At 30.1% G+C, this 12,383-nt stretch overlaps 1 protein-coding gene across 1 annotated transcript in view; it reads left to right on the top strand.

Moving 5' to 3' along the window:
* LOC111626485 (unconventional myosin-Ib-like) overlaps window positions 1-12,383 on the top strand; it is a 472,422-nt gene that overhangs the window by 94,318 nt on the left and 365,721 nt on the right. Inside the window, exons 2-3 of the mRNA XM_023369864.1 lie at window positions 4,271-4,417; window positions 10,375-10,490. Coding sequence (XP_023225632.1) covers window positions 4,289-4,417; window positions 10,375-10,490 — 245 coding nt within the window. The 5' untranslated portion in view covers window positions 4,271-4,288. The remainder of the gene's footprint in view (window positions 1-4,270; window positions 4,418-10,374; window positions 10,491-12,383) is intronic.

The raw sequence follows: 12,383 nt of genomic DNA, 5'->3' as shown, positions 1-12,383 counted from the left end.
TAATAATAATTAGAAATCTAATTACTTCTATATTCGATGATATTAATTGTGAAAATTCTATTAATACAATTGTTTGTAGGGAAAATATATGTACATTAAAAATATCTAAATGATAATAATTTATAAAAAGAAATAATAGCAATTTCTTAAATGCTTTTCATATCATATTGTGTAACATTTTATAATAGGCCTATATTCTGATTTGCTGTATAATATAATAATTACAATTTAAAACAAAGGTATAAAAATATTTTAATTTACAATGTGAGAAGACACTTCGTGTAATTAATAAAGCAATCCGATAATCAATGACGAAACAACATACTGGACGATCTAAGCGCGAATTAATTTTGGTGCCCTTTGAATGTTATGTTTAATATTTATAAATGAGATTTAGATTATAATTGTTTCTATTTTGATTCTTAACTTCAAGGGCGCGAAGTAAACCATTTTATTTGGCTATAAGATAATCCATCACCGATGATGATCATTTACCAATCAGTCAAATATTTAAGGCTTTAATGATAAAAGCGCAGTGAATAAGGATAGAATTCTAATATTTAATATCAGATCTCTTTTAAATTGTTTATTATATCGGTTTGTGTTTTTTCCATGTTTATTAATAAAAATATTTTTGAGGATAGTCTCAGTTTCTTGTGACGTTTTGCATATTTTTAAATAAAGAAGTTTACAGATATATATCTAATATACAGTACTGTATAAAGAAGAAAAATTGTTTGTTTGTTCTTTATTCATTTCGACACAGAACAAATTCAATAAAACTTTTAAGGGACAGTCCACTTATTCAGGAAGAGATCAACAACTATTTTTGGTCGAATTTACTTCAACTCATCGTCCATAAAAGGCCCTCGTAGGAATGGTGTCTTCGAATAGGAAAATTACTTAATACGAAGTTATAGCGAGCACAAAATGTTTTAGAGTGTTTTCGAGGATGCCAAGATTAAATATTTTGTCCATTTTTTATTTTTATTTTTATTTTTTTTTTTTTGCGAAATTTGATAGGTCGATTGCCATTTCATATTCGGCGTGAATGGTGCGTTAGAGTTAACATTAAAAAATTTAGATGTTTTGAATTACGTAATTGTCAATGGTAACTATCGACACGAGCAGTCATGATTATAATCTTTCTATCGGTGTTATGATGGCGAAATAGAAAAAGCAACTTCATATAGACAGGGGCAGGTATACCTATCAAATTTTACACAAATAGACAATGAAGGCGGTTTTCTGTCTTTATTATATATAACGTCAATTATTGTACTAAAAACGCTATTAAATAATCCAGTGTCAGTCCAGTATTTTTTTCTTACCATCACTCTGTAACCAATCGTTAAGTAAAGAATTGAAGTAGGGCCTTCACTTGCTCATCTGAAGTTTGTTTAGCGATGTTGTCATTACATTCAACTACTATTTCAGCAACAGAAAGTTTTTGACTTGTTAAACACTAAGTTGTTCATTAGTTGAATACATTCTTATTGCATCGTTGAAGCTTTCAATTTCGGAATAAGATAGAATCGCTTTTCGTCTCGACATTAATTGAATCCAGATACGATTATTGATGTGACCAATAGCTATATAATCTGATATCCCCGTTGTTATTCTGTTGTCTCGTTGAAACATTCAAAGTAAATGTTTGTTAAATATCATGTCTCTGTTAAGGTTGTGCCTTGGCATTCGATATTTCAATGTATCGATAAAGTTAGCCCTTAATAATCGATACTTTTTCAAACAATAACATTTAAAATTAATAAAACCTCTACCAAAAATATACACATATTAATGTGTAATACACACGATTATTTGACCGGATTTGACCTTTAGATAGTATTTGAGTGTACACAGTTGTAGGTACCGTCAAACACTTATTTTTTCGGCTGACCGAATGACCAAGACAGTTAAGACATCAGCTGCCATTTTGGGGACCCAGAATCGAATCCGAGTGGATCGAAAAACCCTAAAATTTTTCGAGGATAGTCGGATCTTGTCCCTTTCCATCCGGCAACTTGTTTGGGCCTGATCAAACTTGTGAATGCTTGAAAAAGGCCCTTTTAGTGCTCACAGCGCAAAAGAGTAAAAGAATATTAGCCAAATTAGTGGCGATTGTGAAATTTATTAAAGCGGTTCAAAATAGGCTCAGCCTCCAAAAATTGGAAATACTGACATCTTTAGATTCCTTGGAAAATTCACTGTGGAATCTTAGAAATTAGTGTACTGTAATTTTTTTATTGGTGTATTCCTGATTTCTTTATGTAACGTTTATTGATTGTTCTTGTTTTCATTCACTATTGGCACCAATAAATGTACTTATATATGGACAACTTTAAACTTTGTATTAATCAACTTGTTATAATTTTAATGTTCATAAACTTTTAGTGCAATAGCTGTTAAAAAAACTAATGGTTATAAAGGCTTATAAAACACATAGAAAATAACTCGATGAAAAACTACTACAATAATCGATAATTGAAACTTTTATTAATTAACTTATATTTCGATATTGATAAATACCTTCCTCAGGTAGAACTATACTCTTTATATAGCCTATATATGAATAGTTCTTCTTTATTAGTGGTGCCATTCTGTTGGAAAGTTTTATTCTTTAGGTAGTGCCTTGCTATAACAACAACAAATAATTGAAATGCTTTATTTTGTGAAATTATTATTCGATTTTTGATACAAAAATTTACCAGTTATTTATAAACATTGTAAAGAGTATATTGACAACATTTCGTTTTTATTATCTATTTTCGTTTCCGAATTATCGCATTAAACACATCCCAGGTACTTCTAAGTGGAATTCTTCGCTTAACGATCAGACTAATGGTATACTGTATATTATTTACTGTATAATTGTAAGCTAAAGACATAAGTTGAAAATTGAAGACAGTATTAATTTCATAAACATAAGGAACGTACTAAAAACACTGTTAAAAAATAAAGAAATTGGCCACAAATGTCAATTTAGAACCTCACATACAGTATTTCGTATATTTCTTTTATGTTATAGAGTTTTCAGTTTTATTTTTCTTTTTCGTAGTCCATATTAACTTAACACTTAAAATTACTTTAAATTAAAAATCTGATATTTTAAGTATTTAAAATGATATCCTGTATAGGCAATCATAAATTAAACGGATATCTCATTCACCAAATTCACATTAATCTGTTCAATCTATTGTAAATTTGCAATATTTTATAACAACAATGAATAAGCAAATCATTTAAATCTCATAAGTTGACGGTCGGTTGGTTGAGCGGTTGAAGTAATCTGACCAGATTTTGTTATTCTTAATGCCGGACACTCAACGTCTTGGAATAAGGGACATTTTGGCATCCCGACAAAAACTATCGGGACAATAGGACAGAGGATCAAAATAACGAACAGTCTCGTACAATATGGAACATCTAATCACTTCAGTTAATTCGCTCTGAGAAATCTGGGATCAAATCCGGACGGGTCGAAAAACTCCATTTTTCGGAATTTTTCGGGATTTGTTCGTCCCTCACCACTCGGCCGCTCCAATGTGGGTCTGGCCGAATCCATAATGGGCTTGCTAAAAAGGCTCTCTTAGTGCCTACAGGACGGAAAGAGCTAAAAAAAAGTGCGAAATAATTGGAGACGAAAACTTATAGAAATAATATATCGAATAAACAAAAGTATGTATAATTCGCAAATAAATGTAAAAGCATGCAGTGGTGCTTGATTTATAAAAATATTTCTACAAATTATTGAAATGTATATTTTCAATAAAACATACTTTTTGATGAGCAGATTTTAGTGCAAAAAAAACGTATATAACTTGGGCAGACACGCTAATAAAGAAACATAAGAAATAGTTTTTAAATATAACAGCGTGTAAGTAATAAATAATACAAATGCATATTAATACAAATGAATATTTAACATTTTATTAAAAATATTTTTTTATTTATGATTCATTTATAATTTTTATTGTGTATCTTATTTGTTGTGTATTACTTTATAATATAAATATCTTATTTTAAATATTTATAAAACTAATTTATTTTTAATACATTTACGCAAAACAAAAAATGATTATTTTGAACATTTAAAATTACTATACAGTATTTGGAAAATTAAAGAATATTTAAAGGTTAGAATTTTTAATGTAAAAAGGGTTAAAGAAAATTATAAAATAAAAATTAAGATTAGAAAAGCTATATATTTTTTAATTTACTGTTTTTTTTCTATTTGTTATTAAATATTTATCAGATACATTTTTTCCAGTGCTCCTGATTGTCCATTATGAATGCGAGGGGCGTATTAAGTTTGGATCAAGAAGTTGGGGTCAGTGATGCCACATTGTTAGACCCTCTTACTGAAGAAGCTTTTATTGCCAATCTCCATCAACGTTTTAAACGGGACCAGATATACGTAAGGCAATATCTTATATATGTTTTTTTTTTTTTTTTTTACATTTAACATTATATCATTTAATATTTAAAAGTATAAGCAAAAATGGATGTATTGTATTTATTAAACTTTTGTTTGTAATCTCAAGTCTTTATCTTGGCCTGTGTTCATAATTCGAGAGGGTGTACTTAATCATGTTGATGCAACTAATCGAATCTCCCGTTAAAGCTAAAGGATTACTGCGTGATGGCGGTAATCGTTTTACAGACTAAAGTTTTTTATTTTGAATAAGGCAGACCCTGATTGAAAGGAATTAGTTTCAAAATACAAGAGAAAATATTATTTTTACTCTATGGTTATTGTCTTGAAAAACTCAAAATGACGACATCCTAACCAATTCAATAGGCACGCAATCTCAAACCAAGTTCGTAAAACTTTTCTAGATGATGATTGTTTAATTAAACAATTAATTGAGAATTAACATACTATTTAAAGTTTACTACTTGGCATGAGTTAGATGTCTTTGTTCAACTCCTCAATGACAAATATGCAAGACTTTTTTTGGCCCGGGATTAAAAAGGGATAAACCCTGTGCGTTTTTTCACTGTGCAGTCTGAAATGTAACTACTTTTTATGATGTGTATAACACATATCAATAAAGTTTTTAGTTTACTGAAGACTGGTATTTACATTTTTCATTTTTTCTTAGTTTAACGCTGAGAGAACGAAGTTGTACCTTTTCTTCGTATCTTTATAGATTAAACTAGAATTAATACTAAAACCCTGACATTATATTTATTAATTCGACGTAAGGTCAAAAGAAATATATAATTTATTTTATCAAAGTTTCTAAAGAATTACATATAATAATTAATTCGAAACTTTGATTTTATCTTTAATATTTCATGAACAGGGATGAAAGATAAAATAAAAGATATATGTAAGGCATGGTGCTTTCCTCACTGGATAATATCGGAATCTTTTACTTTTCCGGCTGTTATAACATGGGAAATTATTGTAATCATCTCAATTTTTTACTTTCTTGTTACTTTCCTGAATGTTTTAATATAATACTGTAATCGTATCACATTTTACCTTCCAGGTTTTTTGGAATCATGATGTTTTGACATCTCTGAACCAAAAAAGTCAAAAAGCTGACACTCGAAATGTGTTTGTTGGCGTCTATTTTGTTTAATATCCCAGGATGGGGTAAAGATTAAGAAACAAAATTTGGCACGACAACTTGTATGTAAGGGACATTGATGCTATTAAATTTTGATGGTTAAAGGTCGAGTTGAGGAGATAAAGATGGGTCATCTCGAAAGGAGTCAAACTCAATGAAGATATTCGTTATTGACATTTGCAATTTTTTTAATAAAACTCATCCCTATCCTCAATATTAACCTTTTTGCCATTTCATAATTAATAACATCATTCTCATAACAGATTGTGCCACACACACAATTTTATTTATTATGATTAAAAATCTCATAACAGCCGGGAAAGTTACGCAACTCGTTGCTGTATTTTTTAAAAATAAACACTACATAACTTCAAACCAAAAATTTTTGCCATTTCATAATTAATAACATCATTCTGATAATACATTACTCCACACACACAATTTTATTTTTCGCGTAATAGTAAAAATTCATACAACCAAGAAAATACATAACTCTCGTGGCTCTTTTTCCATCTTTTTCTATCATTTTTCCAATATTTTACCGACACGAAATGTTTATCTAGTTTACTTTCAACTGGTTGCCAGAATTGATAGGCTACTAGACACGCATGCGGGTATTTTAATCGTTTCTTGACGTTTTTGTCGGTAATGACGTTAGACGTGCACGTCATTCCTCCAACCTGCGAGTTTTAAACTGTTTTAGACAGAACGTTACAAGCTTATGGGGACTCGAGGGTAAGCAAATGGAGGAAGAATAAGAGAGAAGTGATTCACTGTAGTACAAATAAGTTAACTCTAAAGCAACAAAGATTTATTTAAACATAAGATTATCAAGTCTTGTACTGTGGCAGTAAACTACATTTAACATAAAACTATCGATAAATGAGCTCACTTCTCAAGATTTTNAGTTACGCAACTCGTTGCTGTATTTTTTAAAAATAAACACTACATAACTTCAAACCAAAAATTTTAATATTAAAATAAAAATAGAAGTGGGCCTTATTTAAATTTTTATAATTACCGAATCATAAAAGTTTTTTCTTAATCAGGAAGCTCTTCTCACTTGCTAATTAAGCAAACATGCTGCATGAACAATAAAGAAATTCACCAATGTGTTCATGCAGCATTTTTGATAAGCAAAATTTCAGACCTGTGCACGAAAGATTTTAAAGTTAGGAAATAGATGTTTGATATTAATTTTTTTATAATTTTCTATATCTCACAAATGTTTGAAAAATATTAAAACCTCCATCCATTGACAGATTTATATTTTATTTGGTCATAGTCTTGAAATGACTACTAAAACCTACATTTCAAAATAAATTTATCTACTATACGTACACTATTACAGTTCAAAAACATGCGAAACTAAATAACAATTTCACAAAGTTGCAAACGTTGACAGATTTATTAATATTGATTTCACGTAACGCATAAGCAAATACGTTGATAACATTGGCAGAACAGCAAATAAAACACCCAGTGAAGTTAATAAACTCTGCAAAACTGTATTGTAAGAGCAACACATCATTTGTTTCAGCCATCATCAGAAACAATTTTATGTATTTTGATGTAAAAACCGTTTATATAATATTTACCTATTGGCGAATTTGGCTGTTTACTCTACTGATCAGCAGGAGTACAGTAATGATGTCATTACTCCCAAAGATAGAAATCAGAGTAGGTGAGAGATCTCAACAACATAGTGCAAGTAATAACTTCGGTTACAATTCAAATTAAATTCGTTTTCTCTTATACTATAGTACAGTAATGTGCCCGATTATCTCATCATCTGTTTATTGATCCACTAATTAAAATTTGATCTTTTATGCTATTGCAACTGGTATTGCAATAAATCAATAATACTTCAGATGAATCAAGAAAAATCTAATAATAGCATCATAAAAGCTTTTATATTCTCCCACAAATATTCGCTATTGGGCGCCGCCATATTTAAAGCAGTTACTACTCAGCTTTCCAGCCATAGTGCAGTTATTCTCAGCGACGTGAATAGAATAGTAGAATACTTCACTGATCTATTCTGACCAGTCGAACAGGAAGGAGCAAGCAGAGCACTACGATTCTACGAGTCACTCAGAGCATCAGGCTAACACCATAACATCTCAGCCACTGGCCATCATCTTAAATTGGATTGAATTCTACACATCATGTTTGTTTCTCTGTAAACAAACTATTATCTATAAACTACTAATAAATATTACTTTAATTGTATCTTTGCAGCATCTTTATAGGGCTTAATAGTTTTTGCATATCATGTTTTTGTTTGTATTGCATACACTATTATAAATTAGCAACGGTTAACAACACAACGATATTTAAAATTAGGATTTACAGCTAAAAATTTCTACTTAGTTATAAGAAAAATTTTATGCACCATGTATAAAATTATTTTCATAAGTGCATATCTTCTTCTATAAGTGTGAAGAATTTCAAGAACAGAACCGGTATGCAATGAAACAATTTGCAATGACGTTTGTGGTATTTTTGAAAACAAAGTTTAAAATTTTTAAGAAGCACAACATAAACAGTTTATTGAATTAAATGAATTATAATAAAAATTATTTATCAAGACATTTTTTCTAGATTTTGTGAGGTTTCTGTGTCTGTACATTCCGTCGTCTCGTGACAATGTCCAACGATCCTAGTGGTGGCCGTTCAGCGCTTCCTCATTTCAATTTTCATTTGATGATGGTGTGAATAACTAAAATGACTAAGCACAACGGGTTACCAAAAAAGAAAAAAAGATTCATTTATTGACATAGTTACTCAGCGTGGATACTCAGTTTTTAATTCGTACAGAAAAAGTTACATAGGTTAAATTAATATGCCTCAGTGTCCTTAATTTATTGTAATCTTATTTCGACCACTAGTACGTATCTATTAACAGGACTTATTAAACTGGCTTTAATAATACCGCAACTCAGTTTCACAGATTATAAAATTATTGCTTTATTTAATTTACCTTTTATTTAATATACAGGTAAATTAAATAAAACAATAATTTTATAATCTATGAAACTGAGTTGCAATATCCTTAAAGCCAGTTTAATAAGTCCTGTTAATAGATACGTACTAGTGGACGAAATAAGATTACAGTTACATAAGGTTCCTTCCAAATAACTGATGCTATCTGTTAGTTACATTGCCTGTTAGTTCCACATCCCTTGCAGTCCGATGTCATCTTTTTGAGGTATCGTTAATCGAGTCTTGACTCTCAGATACTGCTTCTCATTTGGTTCTCAGTCCAATATCTTCCGATCTGTCCGTCTACTCGCTCGGTAAGCTTCTAATTCTTTTCTGGGTTTTAATATGAATATAAATTCCCTCCTCCCAAATCACGTCACCATTTTCAGGCCGAAATCCTGCACGCTCCATCCTAAGAAATTGTAACTCATTTCAATAAAAATATTCTAAAAAGAATCGATGGAGTCAGATAATCTATTTTTTTACCGTACTGTACTATTCTTTAGTACACGGAAAACTGCTAGTTTTCCATTCGTTTCTGACTTTTGTAACTCATTTTTTTTCACAATCGTCAGAGAATCTGCATATTCTTAGAGACCCCAAACTCTTTGTCATTGATCCCAAACTCATTATTATTTACTTTAGTGTGTCCAATTACTGGACGACTAGTTCATTTTTACCCAACTTCTCGAGTGTCTGCTCGTTGTTGGAAAAGTTATGCGGTTCCGGCGCAATATGATCCTTTTCTCGCGGTAGTGACAGAGGTCGCCACCGGGATTTCACAATTTTTTCTGACTATGAAACTAGAAATTATGAATTAAAAGTATTGAAAGTAAAAAAATAGGAAGCATAAAACACGTGCAATTCAAAAATTATGAGTTTCATGAGGCAATTAATGCGTCGGCCTACCACTCTGGAATCGAATTTAGGCGGTCGAAATACTCCAAGATATTTTTGAGGATGATCTGGACTGGATATGTCGGTCCCGTACTTTGCTGTTCCATGTGAGCCTTGTTGAACCCATATGGGTATGATTAAAAATTCCTTAGTGTTCACAGGCCGAAAAGAGTAAAAAAAAAAAAGAATTATAAGTCTTTAAAATCCCGAGGCTCTGGTTTTTAGCCTAATAATAAAATGAATTTACTTTTTCTTCCTGGGTTCTTCCTGGACCATTAAGTACAAAACTAAGAAAACAAATTGTTTCAAAGGCTACGGAAGAAATTTTTAGTGGAGACCAGCATTGGCTTAAAAGTGATTAAATTAGTTCTCTATTAAGTCTGAAATAATCCCTGTATTTTTTCCACAGGAAACCTACATAAATACATAACTTGTTTATGTTATATATGAAAACTTACACACGTGTTTCTGGTCTACATTTTAAACTTCTTTGATTTTTATCAGTAGAAAAGTGAGTGGGCATGCTTAATCAGCCCCGGCACCGAATACCCTTTATTAAACCGGATGGCCGAGCGGCTAAATTGAGCTACCTACTGCTCTGGGAGACACGAGATCGAATTCGGACGGATACAAAAATCCCAGGAGTTTTTGGGAGATAGTCCGACCAGATATATCGTGCCCCGGCTAAAAGAGGCCCTCTTAGTGTCTACAAGGAGAAAAGAGTTGAAGAAAAAAACCATTAAAAATGAACCATTTTCAAATACTTTCCAAAAGAAATAATGATTATGAGTAATTTTTGAATCACTTCCGAGTAATATTTATTTTATAAAAAGTTTTATCGTTTTTAAGATGTAAGTAAATAAATTTTTTATAATTAATAATTTTTACTGATAAATACAAATATTTTTTTCAGACATATATATCTAATGCAGTGGTTTCAGTGAATCCATATAAAAAACTAGCCCTTTACGCATCAGATATAATTCAAGCTTATCAGAAGAATAGTATGTTTGAACTTCCACCTCATGTGTATGTATTAATTTTAACTTTACATATTTGTATATAAGCATATATATATATATATATATAATACCCACATATAATAATTAAATATGAGAGTATCAAAAACTTCTAAATATGATTGAACATTCTAAAAAGTATTGTTATTGATATAAAGTTATTTATTAATCCACAAAAACCTTTAAAAACCGATAAACGAAAGTTCATTGACACTAACATTTTCGGTTTTAATTAACATTTAACCTTTGTTTGATGATTTTTCAAGGTTTCTGTGGTTGATAAACATTATAAGTTTTCATAAAGACTATAAATATTTTATGTTTAAAAAATAAATTGTTTGTTGATGATATATATTTTTATTACTATAATTAGTTATAAAGTATCTTTTTTTGAGTAGCTATATAATTGGACAATATTTTTGATTAACTTTATATTGACTTTTGATTATTTACTTTAATCTAATATACAATATACCTAAAACATAAACATTTTTTCAATTACCATAATTTCATTCGGATAAACCCGCGTTTATCTCTGTTTGAAAGGGATGCAAGTTATGCGATGGGAAGGTGACATGCCGATTTTAAATTCCAGTGGCAGAATTAAAGCTGATTCACACTATACGACTGGCCAGTGGCAAGCAATCAACCGATCAACAATTATTTATTTACATGTTTGCGAGAAATGACAACTCATCTCCTAACGAAATCCAGTTTGAAAGATTACAACATTTTGAACCTTAAATTGTATTTATGTATTTTTACACTTAATTTATATAATTGGGACAATTGATAAACATCTGCAATCGGATTATCACCAAACTAGTGAGTATAGGAGTGATGTCTTTGCTAATGCGCACTCGAATTGAAAGTTATTTAATATTTTAAATTTAATACAAAAATGATTCTTGCATTACAGAGTTTAAAAATAAAACAAAAATATAATGTAATTTTAGTTTCAATTTTGTTAATTTTTATTAAATTCGATAAAAAAAATTATTGTAATTATTAGTTAATGTTGATGTAAGATAGCGGCTTAGTCTGCGCTTATGCAGACGCGAAAAGAGGGAAAAACAAGCAAAAGAGCACTTTTAGAATCAGAATTTGCCCTCACGATTTTCCCTCTGCGTTTGCTTAAACGTAGACTAACGAAATTTTTGTGAACATTTTGGCACAAGAAAGAATTTATCCATTAATTCACCGTTATTATTTGACATTAACGTTAGTCAATGCCAACGTTATTATAAAAGTGATGTGAAACAACAAGTCGTCACAAAACGCAAGAAAGTAGATCGGACCCGAGTCACTGTATATAATCGGCATATTTAAATTTTAAAACATTTTGCCGCATCGGTAAAAACACTGTTAGTTAGGCAAAAATTATAAATTTGAGAGCTCTTAATGGTTACCCTCTTAATAATCTAACACCCATAAAGTTTGGTTTTAAAATACAGTAGCCCCTCGTTATATCGCCTTTGTGGGGACACAAAGAAAGAGCGCGATATAACCGAGTACTAAAAATTTTGGATTTTTACTAAACAGATTATACATGCTACGGAATCTCTATTCTCTCATCAGCAAGTGTTTCTGATATAAAATAAATTTAGTTTTTTAATACTGAATTTTATTCGTGGTTATATAGTATTAATTGATGTTTACATAAACACCAATATCACTAACACCCATTTAGCATTATTGTTTCTTTAACAATGACATTTAAAGACAAATATTATCGCTATAAAAACAAAATATCAGTTGAGATTTTATTATACAGTGCTATATTTCATAATAAATCACTCATTAAAAATTCGTGTAATTTAAATTTTTCAATAAAACTTAAAAAAACAGTAATTGAAAATTTAAGAAATGAATATTGGAACATAGAACATCAAAACTCATAAAA

This window comes from Centruroides sculpturatus, unplaced genomic scaffold (genome assembly GCF_000671375.1).
Source record: "Centruroides sculpturatus isolate CEXI.00-Female unplaced genomic scaffold, Cexi_2.0 scaffold318, whole genome shotgun sequence".
Lineage (NCBI taxonomy): Eukaryota > Metazoa > Arthropoda > Arachnida > Scorpiones > Buthidae > Centruroides > Centruroides sculpturatus.
This window is presented reverse-complemented; position numbering and strand designations above follow the sequence as displayed.